The sequence below is a fragment of the Aquarana catesbeiana genome, linkage group LG08 (assembly GCF_042186555.1).
Source record: "Aquarana catesbeiana isolate 2022-GZ linkage group LG08, ASM4218655v1, whole genome shotgun sequence".
Lineage (NCBI taxonomy): Eukaryota > Metazoa > Chordata > Amphibia > Anura > Ranidae > Aquarana > Aquarana catesbeiana.
Genome location: NC_133331.1, coordinates 46291724 through 46314959, shown reverse-complemented (window position 1 = coordinate 46314959; position 23236 = coordinate 46291724). Strand labels below are relative to the sequence as shown.

Here is a 23236-nt window from a genome sequence, read left to right as displayed (position 1 = left end):
ACTAAAACTGCAGCACACAGAATCTGGTGCAGCTGTGCATACAAACCAATCAGCTTCTAGTACAATCAGCCTAGTACACACGATGAGAAAAGCAGATGAAAAATACCTCTTTTGGAGCGATCGTCCGATAATCTGATCATTAATTCATGCGAAAGTTCATGCGAAAATATCCGAAGGGACAAACGCGAAATAAAACCTTTCTCGCACGAAAACAGAACAAACTATTTTCGTGTAATTAGTATAGTATTTTTACGAAAAAAATTGTGTGACCAAGACTACGCATGCTCGGAAATGAAAAAATACATCACAATATAATATACATATTACATCAATTCCGAATTTGTATTCTGTCATACAAGAATTTTCGTCACCTACATAAACCCAGGGGTCCTGGGACCCAGGTGTGCTTTACATCATCCTAGGCACATGAGGTAAACACGTTTTCTCATTATCCCAGGGGTTATGGGATCAAGGTGATACCTTTATCATATTTTCTAGTGTCCCAAGACCAAAGTGTACCCTCCATTATTCTTGAGCTTATGGAACCAAGATCTACATTAACCCAGGAATTCTGGGACCATGGTGTGCCCTATATCATCTTAGGTCCTTGGGACAAAAATGTGTACTTCATCATTCCAGGACTCATAGAACCAAGGTGTTCCCTTTATCACTGGAATCAAAGAACCAGGATGTGACCTCCATCATCCCCAGGGTCATGGAATCAAGATGTGTACTACAGGGGCCGGAGGACCAAGATGTGCTCCCCATCTCAGGCTCATAGGAGAAAGACGTGTCCTCCATCAACCCTGGGGCCATGGGACCAAGCAATTCCCTTTATCATCCCTGGAGTTATAGGACTAAGATATGTCCATCATCCCAGGGGTCATGGGGCCAAGTTATGTTTGTTTACCAACCCTGGTGTCAGGAGGATCATGCTAGCCTTTTGACTGGAGTGTTGGTGTGGGCACATGGTTCTTCATGCAGAATCTTGGCTAGCCACAAATCTCTGCTTGACTATCATGTTGATCCCCTGGCTTAATTATGTTACATGTGACTAATCTAGACGAGAATGCATACTGATAAAGAGCTCTGGTTCCATTTGTGGCATATTGGCTGCAGGCCATTTACTGACTCACTGAAAGCAGTAAAGCCAGCGCAAGAAAGCCAGACAAGTAGCATTTTCAGATGGTGGCAATGCAGTGACAATACACAAGTTTCTCCTAGTAAAGGTTTCCTGTCACTCTAGGTGATAACAGTAGAGAGGGTGTTTTAATCCACCAGACTCTACCTATGAGGCATATGTCAGTTCTGGCCCTTTACCCTGTGCGTACCTTGTGTGCAGTTCTGCGGCATTTGTTTAATGAACACAGCAGCAAAAGACTGTGTTAGCATTCTGCATGGTACTGTCCTGTAAAGACAGCTGTCGCATGTAAGGCGGACTTTAACATAGACAGTTTTCCTTGAAGACACTCTGAAAAATGAGGTCCAGTAATAAAAGATATTTCTTATCCCAGAGGATTTCAGCACCTCCTATTATTTGTTGGAAAAATGTATGTTGTTAATAGTGGAGGTGGAGGGGATAGAGGTGAAGTCAGTCTTTTTACATGAGAAATGAAGAATTTGAGTCACATTCTCCTTATAGATAACACTGTTCTCTCCCCCTCACTTCCTACTCTCCCATTCTGCAACACATCATTAAAATCTGCAGGTGTGTTCCCTTTCCATGGCAGAAAGCGCCAATTAGAACTGATTATTCACACTGATACTTTGGCGCAAGGACACAATTATCTACCTAATTGCTCCCTACCGTCCATTTTGATGGGAGAGTGTAAGCTCAGCACCACAATATACTGTCATTTGGGGGACGCTTACTACCACACTGGAAGAATGTACCCCAGAGTCAAGGTCTGTAACAGTCACATCACAGAGAGAGGGTTAAATGTGCTATATAACTATCACATTATATCATACATAACTGCCTGTCGGAATCTACCTTCCATATCGCCATCTCTATCCTTCTTTTTCATATCTGATCACTACCATAGTGGTAAGCACTAAGTACATGCAATACGAGTCTCTGCATACATCATCTATTTAGTTAACCAGTAAAAGGTAGGCCCATATTTTCTCTTTCCCATTGCTATCTACAGCTAACGTGGTACAATACTGTCTGGGTGGGTTGGACCTCTGTGGCCCACAACCAGCGTCCCATAGCACTAGGATCTGGCATGCATGACCCAGAACCAACTTCCCATACTGCCATAATTTGATTTGCAGGTAGCCAAGCTAATGACTTAGATATAATAGTCAGTTTAAAATAGGCTCATACTGGTAATCATCCTATAAGTTTCCTTATCTCAATAATAAGGTAGCTGTAAAAACTGTTTGTGCTCAAGTTGTACAAAGAGGGACTCCACCTCACAGGTGCATACAAATATATCTAAACTCCCACTGATTACCAGACACATCATTATAAGTTTAAACAGAGAGCACAGAACTATCAACAGAGAGATGAAGACAAGCTGTGACATCACCCAAGCTGCAGCACTCCCCCTTGCTGCCCTCCACCAACTGCTAATTAGGTCTGAATGTAATCAAGCACCACATGGAGAAGGGCTTGTGATTGCAGCGTGAAGAGGAGCTGGTGATAGTGTGGAGAGAAACTGGTGATGGCAGTATGGTGAAAGGCCAGCGATGGCAATGTAAAGCAGCTGCAGTGTGGAGAGCGGGAGATGATGGCAGCGTGTAGTGCCAAGTGATGGGAATGTGGAGGGAAGGGTCAGTGAGAAGAGGGGCAAGTGATGACAGTGGGGAAAGAGGACAGTGATGGCAGTGTGGATATGAGCAGCTGATAACAGTGTGGAGAGAGGCTGGTAATGGCGATGTGTAGAGGGATCAGTGATATTTGTGTAGAGTGGCAGGTAATGGTGTAAAGAGGGGTTGGTGATGGTGCAGAGAGGTAATGGTGATGGCAGAATTGAGAGGGGTCAGTGCTGGCAATGTAGAGTTTGAAGGGGATGGCAGTATAGAGCGGGGTCAGTGAGGAGAGGGGCAAGTGATAACAGTGTGGAAAGTGGACAGTGATGGCGGTGTAGACAGGAGAGGCTGGTAATGGTGGTGTGTAGAGGGACCAGTGATATCTGTGTGGAGAATGGCATGTAATGGTATGAAAAGAGGGGTTGGTGATGGTGTAGGGTGGTACTGGTGATAGCAGAATTGAGAGGGGCCAGTGCTGGCAATGTGGAGTGGGAAGGGGATGGCAGTGTAGAGAGGGGCCAATGCTGGTAGTGTGGAGAGAGAGTGATAACGGGGGTGTGGAGAGGGGCCAATTATGGCACTTTGGAGACGGGGTGGCGATGACAGTGTGGAGAGGGGCAGGTAGTGACAGTGTGTTGGTGGCGCGAAGAGGGGCCCATCATGGCAATCTGGAGGGGGTTCAGAGATGGCAGCTTGGTGATCATGGTGGTGTGAAGAGGGGTTGAAGATTGCCGTGCGGAGGGGCGATGATGATGGCAGTGTTAAGAGGGGTAAGTGATGGAGATGCGGAGAACGGATAATGAAATCAGCATGAGTTCTGTCTCCTCAACACCACTATTTCATAAAATACAGTACATCCGGAAAGTATTCACAGTGCTTCCCTTTTTCCACATTTTGTTATGTTACAGCCTTATTCCAAAGTGGATTAAATTCATTATTTTCCTCAAAATTCTACAAACAATACCCCATAATGACAACTTGAAAGAAGTTTGTTAGAAATCTTTGCAATTTTATTAAAAATAAAAAATTACATGAACATAAGTATTCACAGCCTTTGTCATGACACTCAAAATTGAGCTCAGGTGAATCCTGTTTCCCTTGATCACCCTTGACACGTTTCTACAACTTGATTGGAGTCCACCTGTGCTCAATTAAGTTGATTGGACATGATTTGGAAAGGCACACACCTGTCTATATAAGGTTCCACAGTCAACAGTGGCATGTCAGAGCACTGACCAAGCCATGACGAGCACAAACCAAGCCATAAAGTCCAAGGAATTGGCTATTGTCAATAGACTTCCGAGACAGGATTGTTCCAAGGCACAGATCTGGGGAAGGCTACAGAAAAATGTCTGCAACTTTGAAGGTCCCAATGAGCACAGTGACCTCCATCTTCCGTAAATGGAAGAAGTTTGGAACCACCAAGAGTCTTCCTAGAGCGGGCTGCCCAGTCAAACTGAGCGATTGGGGGAGAAGGGCCTTAGTCAAGGAGGTGATCAAGAACCCCATGGTCACTCTGACAGAACTCTAGCGTTTCTCTGTGGAGAGAGGAGAACCTTCCAGAAGAACAACCATCTCTGCAGCACTCCACCATTCAGACCTGTATGGTAGAGTGGCCAGATGGAAGCCACTGCTCAGTAAAAGACACATGACAGCCCGCCTGGAGTTTACCAAAAGGAACCTGAAGGACTCTCAGACCATGAGAAACAACATTCTCTGGTCTGATGAAACAAAGGGGGAGATTTATTAAAGCTAGAGAGTGCAAAATCTGATGAAGATCTGCATAGAAACCAATCAGCTTACAGGTTTTATTGTCAAAGCTTAATTATACAAGCTGAAGTTAGAAGCTGATTGGCTACCATGCACAGCTGCACCAGATTCTGAGTGCATCAGTTTTAGTAAATCTCCCCCAAAGACTGAACTCTTTGGCTTGAATGGCAAGCGTCATGTCTGGAGGAAACCAGGCACGCTCATCACCTGGCCAATACCATCCCTACAGTGAAGCATGGTGGTGGCAGCATCATGCTGTGGGGATGTTTTTCAGCAGCAGGAACTGGGAGACTAGTCAGGATTGAGGGAAAGATGAATGCAGCAATGTACAGATACATCCTTGATGAAAACCTTCTCCAGAACGCTCTGGACCTCAGACTGGGGTGAAGGTTCATTTTCCAACAGGACAAAGACTCTAAGCACACAGCCAAGATAACAAATGAAGTGGCTACGGGACAAATCTTTGAATGTCCTTGAGTGGCCCAGCCAGAGCCCAGACTTGAACCCAATTAAACATCTCTGGAGGGATCTGAAAATAGCTGTGCTCCCCATCCAACCTGATGGAGCTTGAGTGGGTTTGCAAAGAAGAATGGGAGAAACTGCCCAAAAATAGGTGTGCCAAGCTTGTAGCATCATACTCAAAAAGACTTGAGGCTGTAATTGGTGCCAAAGGTGCTTAAACAAAGTACTGAGCTGTGAGTAAAGGCTGTGAATACTTATGTACAGTGCCTTAAAAAAGCATTCATACCCCTTAAAATGTTCCAAATTTTGTCACTTTACAACCAAAATCGTAAATGTATTTTATTGGGATTTTATGTGATAGACCAACACAAAGTGGCACATATATGTAAAGTGGAAGAGAAATGATAAATGTTTTTTTACATTTTTTTACAAATAAATTTCTGAAAAGTGTAGCGTGCATTTGTATTCAGGCCCCTTCACTCTGATACCCCTAACTAAAATCTAGTGGAACCAATTGTCTTCCGAAGTCACCTAATTAGTAAATAAAGTCTACCTGTGTGTAATTTAATCTCAGTATAATACAGCTGTTCTGTGAAGCCCTCAGAGGTTTGCTAGAGAACCCTAGTGAACAAACAGCATCACGAAGGCCCAGGAACACACCAGACAGGTCAGAGACAAAGTTGTGGAGAAGTTTAAAGCAGAGTTAGGTTATAAAAAAAAAAATCCCAAGCTTTTAACATTTCATGGAGCACTGCTCAATCCATCATCCGAAAATGGATAACGGTATGGCACAACTGCAAACCTACCAAGACATGGCCGTCCACCTAAACTGACAGGCTGGACAAGGAGAGCATTTATCAGAGAAGTAGCCAAGAGGCCCATGGTAACTCTGGAGGAGCTGCAGAGATCCACAGCTCAGGTGGTACAATCTGTTCACAGGACAACTATTAGTCGTGCACTCTACAAATCTGGCCTTTATTGAAGAGTGGCTAAAAACCATAAGAAGTCCTGTTTGCAGTTTGCAAGAAGCCACGTGGGGGGCACAGCAAATATGTGGAAGAAGGTGCTCTGCTCAGATGAGACCAGAATTGAACATTTTGGCCTAAAAGCAAAACGATGTGTGTTAGAAAACTAACACTGCACATCACCTTGAACACACCATCCCCATTGTGAAACATGGTGGTGGCAGCATCATGCTGTGGGAATGCTTTGCTTTAGCAGGGACAGGGAAGCTGGTCAGAGTTGATGGGAAGATGGATGGAGCCAAATACAGGGCAATCTTAGAAGAAAAACTGTAAGGGGCTGCAAAAGACAAGACTGGGGCAGAGGTTCACCTTCCAGCAGGACAACGACCCTAAACATACAGTTAGAGCTACAGTGGATTGGTTTAGATCAAAGCATATTAATGTGAATGGCCCAGTCAAAGTCCAGACCTAAATCCAATTGAGAATCTGTGGAACGAATTGCTGTTCACAGACGCTCTCCATCCACTCTTGACAGAGCTTGAGCTATTTTGCAAAGAAGAATGGGAAAATGTCACTCTTTAGATGTGCAAAGCTGGTAGAGACATCCCCAAAAAGACTTGCAGCTGTAATTGCAGCGAAAGGTGGTTCTACAAAGTATTGACTCAGGAGGGCTGAATACAAATGCATGCCACACTTTTAACATATTTATTTGTAAAAAATGTTTAAAACAATTTATCATTTTCCTTCCACTTCACAATTATGGGCCACTTTGTGTTGGTCTATCACATAAAATCCCAATAAAGTACATTTACATTTTTGGTTGTAACATGACAAAATGTGGAAAATTTCCAGGGGTATGAATTCTTTTTCAAGGCACTGTACATGTGATTTTTTTCGTTTTTTATTTTTAATAAATTTGCAAATATTTTAAACAAACTTCTTTCACGTTGTCATTATGGGGTATTGTTTGTATAATTTTGAGGAAAATAATGAATTTATTCCATTTTGGAATAAGGCTGTAACATAACAAAATGTGGAAAAAGTGAAGTGCTGTGAATACTTTCCAGATGCACTGTATATAACAAAGTACTTACCAGCGATCCATGGAGGGGCAGGTACACATCCAGGCCTCTGCTACTTCCTACTTGTGCTGACGTAGAGAATTTTGAGTAGTTCCTGCAAGAAAATAGTGTGGATTTACAATTGGTGATAGCGAATACAGTGCGGATGCAGAATCAGTGATGGAAAATACAATGAAGATCCAAAGTTTGTGATGTACAATGTATACTTATGTAGCGCTGGTAGATTTTTAGTCTACCGCTGATAGGTAAATTTAGTGGGTTACTTGTTAGGTGAAGTTAGATTTGCCTCTGTTCCAGCTTGGCTGAGTTGTGTCTAGTTTCGCACTGTGCCGGTGGGTGTCGTTGTCACCATGGGCCAGTGTTGGAAAGGCAATGTGCTGAAGCGTATAAGTGCTCCTCTGTTCCGGAGACAACTCGGTGGAGGTGGTCCTCCGAGTTGCATTCTGGGAGAGGGTATTTATGGGACAGACGCCATGTTTAGGGGTTCGTTTTCAGCCACCTGCTGGCCCTCTTGGCCGACAGGTATGCATTAAGAGTACCACCTCGTGGTCCTCTGATCCGGAGGCCCGCGTCGCTGCGGCATGTGGGTGGGCCCAGAAGCCTGTCTGGGGCCTACCACAGCGGCAGAGGAATGATCCTGGGCTGTCTATCCCGAGTGAAGAAGATGGACAACTGAGGAGATCCCAGGGGAGGACCCGTCATGGAAGGATCATGCAGAGTGCTGGTCTGGAGAGGGGCCTGGTGACTCTGTTGGAGGACGTATCCTGAAGTGATCTTACTGCATAGTACTGCCTGGTTGGCTTAAAGGTCCAAGTGCTGTGTCTGATAGTCACCGTAAACCATTACATCCTGTGGCAGAGGATCGTATGGGTTTTGCTTCAAACAAGTCTGTGGCAGAGACTTTTGTTCGCGCTGCGCACTGGCTGCTAGGCGGGTAAGAGTAACCTATCAAGGCGGGCAAAGATTGAATCCCACAAGGGGAGTATATTCAGCTACAAGTGTTCAATTCCTAATGATGTACTAAAGAATACAAGAAAAGGTATTTGAGCTTCCCTGCAGTTTTCCTTCTGCCTCTTTCCTGCTACTTCCTTTATTGCCCTGTTCATTAAAGCATTGGAAAAGATACTCAAAGTGTTTGGTGCCTACATTGTCCGGAGGTAAACTCAACGGGACCCTAGACCCGGTGCCGGTGAAATAGAGGTGGTGGAAGTGAAGGTAACAGCCCGCTTTAAACCAGCAGCTCCACAGTGAGTTAGTGCTACACTTAAAAGAAAAAAATAGCACTATAGATCAGTTTTTTCAACCTTTTTTTAGTCAAGGCATCCTTTAAAATTCTTGAGGCACCCCATTCTAAACTGTAAAAAATGAAACAAATAGTTTTACATAACGCAGCAACATCCACACATGTAGGGCACCCAGCATTAAAGGTGGTTTCTTCTTCTAAAGCAAACACACCTTTGCACACTGGTTCTAACTGGTAATCCAGCATTTCCCTCTCAATTTATCCCCCACACTCTAATATGGCCCCAGTGCTGATGGAGAGGGACAAACAAGGATGCTGTGCAGGTGCCTGACGTCCTCCTTATCAACGAATGATGTCATTGTTAGGACGTTGGTATAATGGTGCACAATGAAAATGTGCCTGGGCACCCCCGTTGAAAAACGCTGCTTTAGGTTGCTGTGGGAGCGGGACCTTGAGATTTCTATTGATCCAGAGGACTGGAACAAAGCCTGGTCCTCCGTGGCCAAGTGCTCCTTCAACACGGCTACTCTGGAAGCTGCATACAAAGTTCTACAGTGGTACTGGGTCCCGGCCCGGATAGCGAGCTCAAGCCCAACCTATAGCAACCGATGCTTCAGAGGGTGTGGCCAACAGGGGGATGTAGTACACATGTAGTGGTCCTGTTCCCGCTTCACAGGGTTCTGGTCTAGGGTGTTTGGTCTCCTACATTTCTTATTCTGTATACCCATACATAGGGAAGCCAAAACTGCCTTTTGTTGCACTGCCCAATCCAGAGCTTGTTCTCATACCAACAAAAACTGGCTTCGTATTTATAGCAGCTAAACGCGTAATAGCCAGAGCCCTCTGTTCCATTTGCTATGGTGAAGAGCACTTTATCCGACCTTATGATTAATGAGAAAATGTCAAGTATTCTAAATGATTCTCATTCTAAATTCCTCAAAGTATGGTCACCTTGGTGGTCCTATGCTTTTCCCACCTTGCATCCAAACAGCCTGGGTCTCTCCTAAGAACTAATTTGTTACTTCCCCCTCTTGCAGGACTTCTGCTTCTCCCCTCCCCCCTCCCTCTTTTCCCTATCTCAATCCTTATTTCTTTGTCTTTTTCCTTCTCTTTTTCGCTGCTGAGACTGTGCTTATGGCTGCCCTTGGTCTATTTTGCTCTAGGGTAACCCTGAGTCCTCAGACTTATTTCTTGTTGGCAAGTGGCCACTGTTGCTAGATTCCAAAGTTTTTTTGTACTCTCTACAGATTGTGCTCACCCGACCTGTGCCGGGGGTGTCCAATAGACCAGCACAGGCATTACCCTCTGCTGTAAACCAGTGCACCTGCAACCTGGGCCCTTATTGGATGGCCTTTAGGCCCTAGTGATCTATATGGACCTTTGGTAGGTCACCCAGTGGACAGTTAACACTTATAAAAGTCTTTTGATCGGGCTTCCCTAGCCCACACCTTCCTGCTATGCTCATTATGCTGTACCCCTGCGTGGGTTAATGTTTGTCAAGATGTTATGCTTATTACAATAAAAATTATTGTACCAGAAAAAAAAGCTGCTGCAGATCATACTTATGTGGAGTATGAGGACAAAATCTTTTGATCATACTTCATATCTGCTGCATGTACCATTATGTAATATAAAATTTGTATTAAACATTGGAGTATTTGGTCCTTTCTTTGGTATTCGAGGATGAGTAGACTGTGTGTGATGACAGCTTTATGAGAGACCGGTATACCAGAGAAGGATAAGAGAAGAATGAGTGATGATATTGTCTCACCCACAGAAACTGAAGAGCTGTGATTGTGTATACTGACAAGAGTGTACATACAGTATATAATATCTGCACTGTAGCTAGATTGGACTGTACATATATAGAATCTACATTGTAGATATACAGTATATTGGACTGTACATATATAGTATCTGCAAGGTAAATGTGAAGAATTTGGGGGATAGATATACAGTATAGTATCTGCTCTGTAGATATATATATTATTTCGGCTATAGACATAAATTATTTGCACTGTAGATATATTGGACAGTAAATATAAAGTATCTGCACTGTTGATATATTAAATTGTATATATATACGTATAGTATCGGCACTGTAGGTATATTGGGCTGTTCATATACTGTATAACATCTGCACTGTAGGTACTGTATGCATTATTTGGGCTATAGATATATATAGTATGCACACTGTAGTTATATATTATTATATATTATATTATATATTATTTGGCCCGAGTATTTGCACTGTTGAAATATGGTATGTCTGTAGTAAAATAGACTTGGTAACATTGTCCTAGGTTGTCTTTGCATGCTAGAACAATACCCGCATCTACCCTATTACATTATTTGTATCATATTCGGGGTCCAGTTAGACCAACTTCCTTAATTACCTAAACTCCATCTCCCAGGGCCCGTCTAATTACCCATTCCCTGTCCCCAGCGACCTTGCTAATAACTTTTCTGGGTCCTCCATTGTGGATCTGACGACACATTCAAATTAAAGGCACTTTCTACATTCACACCTGTCGCCAGCTGCAAATTGAGAAATTTTCACATCAGCTGATTAGCTGAGTAGATCGCCTTGTCGCCTGCAATACACCATTACTGAAACAAATTCTGATGTCTACTGTAGTGCTAGGCACAGCTATAGAAAAAGACTCCTCACTGGTTACAGTGCTAGAGAAAAAGTGATAAGTTAGTATAGTTACCGCTGCTCCGTAGGATGACTCCCCACCCGGAAAGGATTGGTGGACTCATAGCTGGGTGCCATTGTTTGAGGAACACCATCTGAGCCTCTGCTCTCCAGACCCCAATCAGAGATGTCTTGGCTGTGCCGTTCCGACCTTTTTGCATCTTTCTTCCCCGTTACTCTCTCTAACAGGCTCACTTTGTCTTTCTTCTTCCCGTCTTTCCTGCCCTCTGTTTTAGAATAAGTTCCTTTAGCTGTGCTGGAACTGTCCCAGGCCTCTGCACGCTCATCACCAGGAGCCCACTGCCTGGGAAGAGTAGCAAATTTCTGAGGAATAGCGCTGCTCATAACAGACTCAGTGGTGGGACGGTTGATCCAATCAATTTTGGATTCAGTACTCTCAGGTTGGCTGTCTTTGGATGTGTCCACACTCATTGTTCTTCTGTGTGGTGACTTGAGGCCTCCTACAAGACAGTAATAACTGGTGAGACAAGACAGTGGTGGCATCTTACAAGCATGAATGTACTAAGAACCTGATTTACCAGATTAAACACCCAATCATGTACAGGAAAAGTTCCTATTTTTTTTTTTATTCTCCTGAACATGTCTGGGTGTTTTTTTTCCAATACATCAGTAGTCAATAAATCCAGCCCTAGGAACAAAGTAGAGTACAGGCAAGTGCGGTCAATACTAATACTAACTGTGTAAGAGACATACTGTACATATTGCATTCACCTGTAGTAGCGTGTTGCATGTTAACAGTGACAGAGCTCCTCTACTAAATGCGCCTGCCACAGGAACTTCTCTGCATGGTTTGAGTGCCCAACGTTACACAGCTGTAATATAAGGTGTTAGCAGGGTAAACTGTCTGGGGTATACTGACCTGTGTCTGAGCATTGACTGATCCCTTATTAGACAGCTCACTCTGAGGTTTTATTCAGACTAAATGAGACTCACAGTGGGCAGCTACTGGTGTGCTGCTTCTAGAAAACCTATATTGCCCTGCCCCCAAACCATTATATTTTAAGTAGTTGTTGCCTCTTATAGGAAGAAAGCCTGACTTAAAATAGGATTTTTATAACAGCTTACCTGTAAAATTCTTTTCTTTGAGTACATCACGGGACACAGAGCCACAGTATTTACTGAATGGGTTATATAGGCACCACTAGGTGATGGACACTGGCACACCCTAGACAGGAAGTGCAGCCCCCTAAGGCTCTGATGAAGAAGGGACACCTTTGAAGCGCGTTAGCCAGCAGCGGTTCACACGTCCTCTTCCTAGGACCTGGAAACTGCTACCAGCAGACCAATCGCCTTGTGACTGTATACAGTGCGATTTTTCTTCTTACCTTTGTGAGTAGATTTTAATTTTTGTTTTGAATAAATTTACCTTGGGATAATGCACTAGGCTGGTGCGCGCTCTCTGCTTTTTTATCGTTCCCTATATAACCCCTCCTATTACTGAGAGTACCTCAGTCTTGTAGCAAAGCAATATATGTGTATTAGAAGAGGGGAGGGACCTCTGTGTCCCGTGATGTACTCGAAGAAAAGGATTTTACAGGTAAGCTGTTATAAAAATCCTATTTTTTTTTTCGTACATCACGGGACACAGAGCCACAGTATTTACTGAATGGGATGTCCCAGAGCAATGCTATCTGAGGGGAGGGAGACACAAACAAAAGTAGGGTGCAATCAGACCTAAGGACCTTATATCGCTGCCTGCAGCACACTGCGCCCAAAGGCGATATCCTCATGCCTTCTCACATCCACCTGATAGAATCTGGTGAATGTATGGACTGAAGACCAAGTTGCGGCCTTGCAGATTTGAGCCATGGAGGCCTGGTGATGCACTGCCCATGAAGCACTAACAGCCCTGGTAGAATGCGCTTTGATTTGAAAAGGTGGAAGTTTCCTCTTCAAACCATAAGCTTGAACAATTACCTGTCGAATCCACTTAGCAATAGTAGATTTTGACGCTGCTTGTCTTTTTTTAGGACCTTCAGGCAACACAAACATAACATCCGTTTTGCGAATCTAAGCAGTCGCTTCCAAATAGGTTTTGACCGCTCTCACTACATCCAGAGAATGTAGTAACTTTTCTTCCGTAGAACAGGGTTCTGGAAAAAATGAAGGCAGAACAATATCCTGGTTTAGATGAAAACCTGAAACCAACTTCGGTAGAAAACTAGGATGAGGACGCAATACTACTCTATCCTTATGAATAATTAAATATGGCTCTTTACAAGAAAGAGCCGCCAATTCTGATACTCTTCTTGCAGAAGAAATGGCTACCAGAAAAATTAGCTTCCTTGTCAAAAGGACCAAGGGAATATGTTGTATCGGCTCAAAAGGCTGTTTCTGTAATGCCGACAGAACTAAATTCAAGTCCCAAGGGTTCAGGGGAGCTCTGACCGGTGGATTAAGCCGCGTTACCCCCTATATGAAGGTTCGGACCAAAGAATGCGAAGTAAGCAGATGTTGAAACAATACCGACAAGGCCGAGACCTGGTCCTTGATAGTATTCAAGGCCAGCTTCTTCTCTAACCCCATTTGTAGAAAAGCAAGGATTCTCCCTATGACATACTTTCTGGGATGCCAACCCCTGGATTCACACCAGGAGACATATGCCTTCCAGACTCTACAATAAATGACTCTGGAAGCTGGCTTCCTTGCATTAATCAAGGTAGAAATTACTAAGCCTGAAAGCCCACGATTCTTCAGAATGTGGGTTCCAATAGCCAAACCGTTAAATTTAGCGTTTGTAAGGTAGGATGGAACACTGACCCCTGCGATAGCAGGTCTGGACGTGGTGGTAGGGTCCATGGGGGCCCTACCGCCAACTTTACTATTTCTGCATACCAAGATCTTCTGGGCCACGCTGAGGCCACCAGAAGCACCGACTTCTTTTCCTGCTTGATCCTAGAAGTCATGGTAGCAGCAAAATAGGAGGGAATGCATAAATCAGTGAGAACTGATCCCACAAAGTCACCAATGCATTTGTCCCGCATGCAAGTAGATCCCTTGTTCTTGACACAAAGTTGTCAATCTTGTTGAACCTGGACATATAGCCAGGAAGATGTCGGGGTGAAGAGACCATTCCCCCGAGAACAACTGCTGGTGACTTAATTAGTCCGCCTGCCAGTTCTCTACCCCTGGAATGAAGATTGCCGATATGCACGGCACATGCTTTTCTGCCCAGATTAGGATCTGGCTTACCTCTCCCTGGGCTGCACGACTCCTGGTTCCCCCACTTGGTGATTGATATAAGCCACTGCTGTGGCATTGTCGGATTGGATCCTGACAGGACAACCCTGCAACCTGAATGTCCAGGCCTTTAGGGCTAGGTATGCCGCCCGAATCTCTAGAATGTTGATGGGTAAGGTCCTCTCGGTTTTGGACCATTTCCCTTGGACAGTCGTCTCTTCCAGAACTGCTCCCCAACCCAAAAGGCTGGCATCTGTTGTTACCACCTTCCAGGTAACTGGTAAAATGGAATTTCCCTTTCCGCAGATTCTCAGGTACCAACCACCAACTGAGGCTCTGACCCACTATTGGTGACAAGCGCATCAGAAAATCTAACACCTGGACTTTCTTGTTCCAGGCAGACAGAATACTGTTTTGCAGCAGTCTTGAATGTAACTGAGCATAGGGAACCGCTTTGAATGAAGCCACCATCTTTCCCAACAACCTCATACAAAGGCGAATAGAAGGACCCTTCTTTGCCCTGACTACCTGAACCAGCTCCTTTATGGTGCTGATTTTTGCCTGGGATAAAAACACCCTCTTCTGGGTTGTATCTATAACCAGACCCAAGTACTCTAGTCTTCTTACTGGTTTTAAAGAAGACTTCTCTAGGTTGAGGACCCAACCTAGGTATTCCATGTAGTTGAATGTGGGGACCAAGCTTTGGTCTAAGCGGGCTACTGATGGGTCTATTAAGAGCAGGTCGTCTAGATATGCTATAATTGTTATACCCTGAGCCCTTAATCTGGCCAGAGGAGGAGCCAGGACCTTTGTAAACACCCGAGGTGCTGTAACTAGACCGAAAGGTAGAGCTAAAAAATGAAAATTATGTTTTTCCACTTCGAAACGCAGATATTTCTGATGAGCAGGGAAAATAGATACATGCAGGTATGCATCCTTGATGTCTATTGATGCCAGAAGTTGTCCTCCTTGTAGGATGGACACTACTGATCGGATTGATTCCATGCGAAAAGATCTAATTTTTAGGAACCAGTTTAGATCTTAGAGATCTAGGTAGGGCCTGACATCTCCATTTGGCTTTGGCACCGTGAAAAGTTTTGAATAAAACCCCAACCCCTGCTCTTCCATGGGAACCACCATGATTACTTTTTGCGACAAAAGTCGCTCCAACGCTTGAAAGAGAGACTTCTTCTTCTCTGGGTCTTTGGGAAGATTTGATCTGAGGAAACGGGAATTCTTGGAACTCTAGTTTGTAACCTAGAGTTATTGTGGAGACCACCCAGATGTCCTGAAAGTCCTCCTGCCAGACCCTTGAGAACTGTAGCAGTCTTACCGCCACTCGAATGAATGGGGACGCCCCTTCATAAAGAGGCTTTAGCGTTCTGTCTTGTAGATTTCCTCCTCCAGGACTTCTTTTGTCCCTGGGGTTGACTCTGAGTTTTACCTCTTGAACCTGACGGTGGAGGCCGTCGCGACTGCCTGGAGGCTGATGCCCCTGGCACGGAATAAAGAGCCAGTTTAAATGAGGGACGTTTACTCCTTTTCTTAACTGCCAAAAGGGTACTTTTCCCACTTGAGATTTTTTGGATATAATTGTCCAAATCATCCCCAAACAGCCTCACACCACAGAAGGGAAAACCAGCCAGGAGCTTTTTGCATGGCGTTTCGGCTGACCAATTTTTCAACCAAAAGATTCTATGCATATGCACCAACCCAAGTGTAAGGCGAGAGGCCTGAAGAATAGAATCTCTGATTGCGTCATCTGCAAAACACAAAGCCGCTGGCAGGTTGGCTAACTCCTGGGCCTGCTGTTCAGGGAAAATATTGAGCACCTGCTTCAAGTGATCTCTCAAGGATTGACATACCCCAATTGCCGCCACTGCAGGTTGAGCTACTGAACCTGCCAAGGAAAAAATGTTTTTTAACAGGAATTCTAATTTTTTATCGGTTAGATCACTAAGCATTTGAGCGCTGTCAACAGGACAAGTCAAACTTTTATTCACAGAGGATATAGCGGCGTCAATTGCTGGTATACCCCACATCTTTATGAATTTTTCCTCCATAGGATAAAGTGTTGAAAACTTTTTAGGAGGGAAAAAATGTTTATCTGGGTGATCCCACTCAGAATAAATAAGCTTTTCGAGCAAGGAATGAACAGGAAAAGCATGCGCAGCTTGAGGAGGTTTCAGTGAACCCAAACAAGACGTGGGCTTTTCAACCGACTCAGTTACGGGTAACTTAAATGTGGATCGGACCATTTCAGTAAGAGATTGCACCATCAATTTCTCAGCCTGTGAAGCTGAAAAGGGTCCTTCCCCACTTGATTCTTCAGAAGAGGAGTCATCAGTCTCATCCCGGTCCTCTGAGAGGTATTTGTCTCCCCCTTCCCAGAGTTCCTCTGTTTGAGGGTCCTGGGTGGTAGAAGGGGACGTAATGCTTTTTCTTCCACTTCGTGAAGATGCAATTAAGGCCATTAATCTTTCCTCTAATCCACTTATAGTTGAGGAAAAAACCTCCTGAGTAATATATACAGGGGCTGAAAGGCCAGAAGCAGTTGCAGCCCCTGACCCCGATGGCTCACTCTGACCAGCCTCCCTAGGTCTTTCAGGGGGAGATGGCGTTGCAGAGGGGGGGTCCCAGACCCTGAGGGAGATCCCTTTGAGCCCCTATTTTTCAGGGTATTTGTACCTCCCCTTCTGCCCATAGTGCTAAGCACAAATGCAGAGGTACTACCAGAAATGCACCCACTGCTAAGCAAAATAGTCCAGCAACTGCTGCTGCTATCAAGGCTCAGTCTGATGATAAGTAAATGTTGCCTGGGAAAGCCTGTGTCACCCACACTCACATGCCATCCATCTGCTCTGTGTCCCTCCTTGAGCTGTGTGCACCTGCAAAAGAGTGCATCTTTATAGCCTTGTATAGCCCGTGTTGTGGGCGTTAAACCATGCCGATGTTGCGCTAATGCTCCGCCCCCTCATCTTTTTCAAAAAAAGACCGCTTTTCCCGCACGAGCCGAGGCCTCCCCGATCGAATCGCACATGGAGGGGAGGCTGGGGCAGAGGAGAGAGAAGGACCAGTGGATGAAGAGCCATTACGGCGGGAGGCGGTGCAGCATACCGCCGACTAACACATGGCCTCTAGCCTGAAGGAAGCTGTGGAGGGACATTCCTGAAAAGAAAAAAAACCCCTTCCCACATCCTACTTGGAGCATGGGCTCGGAGGAAGTGTGTGGCACAGAGACGAGACTGACAAGCATGGAATCAGGTATGTGCTCTTGACAGCCCCCAGTGGCGACTTTAGGCATAGCAACATTTTACTTAAAGGAGAAAACCCACAGGAATTAAAAAAAATTTTTTAGGAATCTCCCTTACCTTATACGGCTGCAGGGTTCTGTGGTAACAGACCCAATCTTCACCGCTCACGGTGGGCTCTGTTAAAAAAACCTTCAGGAACCAGGGCCCCTTGTTATCGGGGGATCCACACTACTGGACCTGTAAAGCCTGTAAAAAAAAACAAACACTGGATCCCGGGGTCCAGCTCTCTAAAAAGAGAAGCGTTACAGGCAAAACCTTGTTTCTTCGGACAGAAGGCCCGGGTACCATTTATTTCGGCCTGGAAAAGGCACTTTGAATGGATCTGGTTGCATGGCCTGCCCCAGCAAAGATTTCTCCAGCGGAGCTCAGCACAGCACATCTTTACTCGTGACCAACACCTAAGACACTGGTGAAAAAACTGCGGTACTCCCAGTAAGGGGAGGGGTTATATAGGGGGCTAAACTTCCTGTCTAGGGTGTGCCAGTGTCCATCACCTAGTCGTGCCTATAAAACCCATTCAGTAAGTACTGTGGCTCTGTGTCCCGTGATGTACGAAAAAGAAAATATGTCAATAATAAGAAGTGTATTACAGATAACAATCACACTCAAGGTTACCTTAAAAGTTCATATGTTTGGTGATAAAGCAGAAGAAAGAGAGCAAATTGCACAGCAATAAATGCAGGAAGTAATCGCCTACTGACCATCTGAGGTGCTCTCTGAATTCTGGCTGTGGTGGGTTCCAGAGTTAAAATGAGTGGACTTTCTACATTTAGAACAGGTTCAGTGTTTACTGGACTGCAGGATACCTCACTTAATTGTTTCACTTTTTGTCTGAATTTGCTCTTTACTTGCTGTTTATAAAATGCCTACAGGCTTCGCAGTCCTGCAGAGTGACATGGCTAATGATGACTAGGACAGCGATAAAGGAAACATAGACTGAATGAACTCACCACTCTCTTCTGCAGAGCTGATGGAGTCTAACGGCTGTTTAACAGGCAACCCACCAGAGCTGAGTCGGGCGGGAGGAGGACCGACTAAATCTGACATGGAATGAGCAGAAGATAGGCGCTGAGGCCCTAGAAGGAAAGGCTTCTTGGGTTTACTCTTGTGTGGTGAGACGTCAGTTCCTTCGCTGAAACGAGTACCATGGAGTTCACTTGTGCTGGGAATGATGGCAGAAGAGCTGTCTGATCCATCAGGCTTCCTTCCTTTCATCTTGTCTTTAAGACGAGCAAACGGAGAGCGAGTCTTATCCTTCATGGAGAGATCGAACATACTGGCTGTCATATTGTTCCTCATGAACTGGATGTTCACTTTCAGATCTCCTCTGTCTTTGTTCCTTTTTCCTTGCTTTGACTCCAGTTTATACCACCTACGAGATGCAGAAAGAGAGTTTGAGAAGGGTGGGATGGACCATGCTCTCTATCTACAAGGGCTCTGCTGTCCCACCACCTTTGTTTTCCACGTGATTTTTTTGTGGACTTACAAACACTAGCACATATACCAACACAGACAATCCAATTTATAGTGAATGGTGAGGACATCTCATGTTCAAGCTGTTTCCAGACTCTTCCATTATACCTTCCTTGAGGGGCAAATTACACTTTTGCATTGCAGTAATGCGCACATAACTGCAACGCATACTATGCAGGTTAGCACACTGCAGAGCCATTCATTTTGTATAACATCCCAACACATTACGGCAACACAGCTTTGACTCTTAGGCGTTGCAGCACATCACAACAATCCCTTATGCATTGCATAGGAAGAATTTTATTTATGTTATTTGTCAACTCTTGTGTGTCGGCAGTCCGTTCAAAATAAATGGGCTGCCTAATGCCACATCATGCATGTGTGGCACATGCGTTAATGCAGTGCACAAAAGCGGGAAAGTGTGAATGGGCCCTTAAGCCAAACTCCAGGCAAAGATCACATAATAAGGGGCTTTTTTTTTTTTTTACCTGCCAAAGGATTTATATTTCTGTCGATCCAGCCCTAGAATTTACATAGCACAGCCAACCTGGTGACCTGATTTTACTATATTTGCAATTAAAGCGGTATTAAGCCCAAACACAAACATTTATTATAGTGCAGCTTTGGTTGGTTTTTTACGACGCATTTCCGACGGAATTCCGCTCAAGCTGTCTTGCATACACACGGTCACACCAAATTCCAACCGTCCAGAACGCGGTAACATACAACAAGTACGACGGGACTAGAAAACGGAAGTTCAATAGCCAATAGCTTCTGTCTCCTACTTGCTTCAGAGCATGCGTCGTTTTTGGTGCGTGGGAACAGCATACAGACGAGCGTTTTTTCGAATAGTAATTTGCTCCGTCGGAAAAATATAGAACATGTTCTCTATCTAAGTCCGTCTGAATTGTCGACAGAAAAAGTCCGATGGGGCATACACACGGTCGGAATATACGATGAGAAGCTCTCATCGGACTCTTTCTTTCTTCCGCTCGTGTGTATGCGGCATAAGTCTTTTGTTTTTCAACAGAACAAGCTGTCCTGCAGATGTATCAATTAAGAGTGTTGAGACAAACCATTTACCACTGACAGGGGGTTCTTACAATGATCAACTCTTGTGTAAACTCTCCATAGAGCAGCGGGCTTTCTCTGTGTCTGCTTTTCAGAACTGAGCGGACACGAATGTGCTATCCACCCGCTCTGCTCTGATCATCAGGGGATCAGCTCCCAGATCCCCTGCTGATCAAAACAGAATCCGCTACATGTGAAAGGGGCCTAACACTCTGATCACTATCTATCATTTCCTAAATGTTGGTGTCAAGACTTCTTGCCTTCATACCACAGGCCAGTTTGCCAGTACCACTCCTGATCACTATCTTTACATACTAAATTGGGGTGTTAGGACTCCTTGCCTTCATACCATGGGTCATTTGACCGATAACACTCCTGATCACTATCTGTATATCCTAAATTTGTCAGGACTGCCTATCCCTATACAATGGTTGGTTCCCCAGTAGCACTTCTGATCACTATTTGTACACCCTATAAGGGTGTCAGAAATGGCTGCATCTAAACAACACATCAGTTCCCCATTAACTCTTTTAATCACTATCTGTACATCCTAAATTATGGTGTCAGGACTCCTTACCTCCAATTCACGGGTAAGTATCCTGATTGGACTCCTGTTCATTATCAATACATCTAAGTTATGACTTTAGGAATGCCTGCCTCCACACTATGGGACTGTTCCCCAATAACTGACTACTAACTGTACATCTTAAATTAGGATGCCAGGACTTCTTGCCTCCATACCATGGGCCAATTCCTTGATATCATTCTTGATCACTATCTGTATATCATAAATGTTGGTGTTAGGACTCCTTGTCTCCATAACATGGGTCACTTTCCCAAAAACACTTCTGATCACTATCTGCACATTCTAAATAATGAGGTCAGTTCCCCGATAACACTCCTGATCTCTATCTGTGTAGCCTAAATTATAGCGTCAGGATACCTTGTCTCCATACTATAAATCAGTTCCCCAAAAACACTCTTGACCACTATCTGTATATCTTAAATTAGAGTTTCAGGACTCTGTGCTTTCAAATCATGGGTCAGTTCCCCCGATAACACTCCTGATCAGTATCTATATATATCTACGTTATGGTGTCAGGACTGCCAGCCTCCATACTATGTGTCAGTTTCCCAATAACACTCCTGATTACTATCTGTACATCATAAATTAGGGTGTCAGGATTCCTTGCCTGCATACTACAGGTCAATTCCTTGATATCCCTTCAGATCAGTATCTGTATATCCTAAATTTTAATGTCAGGACTCTTTATCACAAAATCACTGGTAAGTTCCTCAATAACACTTCTGATCACTATCTTTTTATCCTCAGTTAGGATGTCAGGACCCCTTGCCTTCATACTATAGGGTTGTTCCCCGATAAAATACCTTGCACTAACTGGATATCCTAAATTTGGGTGTTAGGGCTTCTTGCATGGTTCCACAGGAAGAAGAAACGACACCCTTGTGGCCTCTTCAATGTTTTCTTATACAATTGATTGAAATGTACCGTACTTGTGGCATGGAAGATAAGTATGACAGGTTCCTTTTGATATGGCAGCCTTGTTTGAATTACCAACCTGTCTTGCAGTTTAATCCACAGCCAGCCTATCTCTGACCCGGGAGGAGACTTTATATTGGTCTACTCACCTCCCTCCTGGGGATGTGTCGGAGCAGCCCCTGGGATAGACTCCCTCTCTTTCTGCCTTATCTCCTTCTTTCCTTTTTCTTTTCTTTCCCGTTTCCCATTATTCCACTTGCCTCTTTGAGTCTTGGCTTCTTTTGTGTAACCTTTCCTCTTACACCACCCCACTGCCACCTAACCTACTTTGTGCCTTAACCCTCGGGCCAATAAAAGCCATCATCGCTGACCTACACAGTTTACTATTGTAACAAAAAGGACATTATGCGAAGCACATCTCTATGTATAACTTCTCTTGATTAATACAGGCATATAAGTTATTCAATATCTTTTGGTGAATGATGCAAAGCCCCTGCATGGCTGTGATGCCCTTTCTATCCTGTTAAGTTCTCAATCGCCCTGTAGCCATTTTAATTGATTATGTCTGTGACTTACTGTTACAATAAAGTTTATTTCAGTACCAGAAGTGTGATTATGGCAGCTATAGCAATCATATATTAACAAAGCAATGGTATAAAAGAATAAATCTATCTTCATCAGAGGAGTTATAGGGGGAGTGGGGGTATTTTTATATCAGGACCCCCCCATGAGAAATATTGATATAAATATCTACAGTGTTCAGCATTAGTATTCTCCCCTATACATTGACACATTTTGTACAGTTAAAACCTGGAAGTAAATTGGAAATTGGATTTTACATTCTATTTATTAAGCATATTTAACACTTTAAAGGTGAAAATGTAAAAATGTGACACAAAAGTTAACCATTTGCAGCCCAAGGTACGTTATATGATGTCCTGGGGTTTAAGTGGTGACATCTGAATAATTCCTGCACCCACAGGCATCACACAGATATCATTATTATCTGCTGGTGATTCCCTGCATCGTTAAAAACAATCATAGCTGCTTGATCGTTTTTACAGGTGACGGGAGGGGACTCCCCCCCCCGCCGCCCTCCGGTGTTTCTACCGGCTCGCCCATGTGATTGGCGAGCTGCTGTGTAGTCAGAATTGACAACCCATCAGATTAGATAATGGAAGTGACGTTCCGTCACGGCCATCTTTGTCTACCCCGCACTCGTCCACAGTAAGCCTACAGTCAGAAGGCGGCAAGCAGTCATCTTTTTACACCCACCAGTCTTGCATTTCACACATACTTTTACCAGTAAACTGAGCTTATATAGTAAAATACAGTATTTAAAAATCCGTGACACCATTTTGATATTGAATTTTAAAGCGGGATTCCATCATTAAATGATGATTGATGATTTTTACATGCAGGAGAGGAGTGCCAGAATAGGCTTGAGCGGAAAGTAGTTAAGCTAAAAAGCAGACATTTGTGAATTGTATAAATATTCACCCCAAAATACTTAGTAGAACTTTTGGCAGTGTGTGTTTTGGAGTAAGTCTCTGCCAGCTTTGCCTAGCTAGGTCTGGCACGTTGTTATTGTTCGGCTTGGCAAAATTGCTCCACCTCTGTACAGTTGAATGGGGATCATTGGTGAACAGCTACAAACTGTAAATAGGATTATGTTTAGGATTTGACTGGGCCATTCTAA

General features: G+C 44.2%; 1 protein-coding gene across 1 annotated transcript in view; it reads right to left on the bottom strand.

Moving 5' to 3' along the window:
• RAB11FIP2 (RAB11 family interacting protein 2) overlaps window positions 1-23236 on the bottom strand; it is a 72962-nt gene that overhangs the window by 1253 nt on the left and 48473 nt on the right. Inside the window, exons 2-4 of the mRNA XM_073595790.1 lie at window positions 18443-18864; window positions 10994-11438; window positions 7049-7130 (exon numbers count right to left, since the gene is read on the bottom strand). Coding sequence (XP_073451891.1) covers window positions 7049-7130; window positions 10994-11438; window positions 18443-18864 — 949 coding nt within the window. The remainder of the gene's footprint in view (window positions 1-7048; window positions 7131-10993; window positions 11439-18442; window positions 18865-23236) is intronic.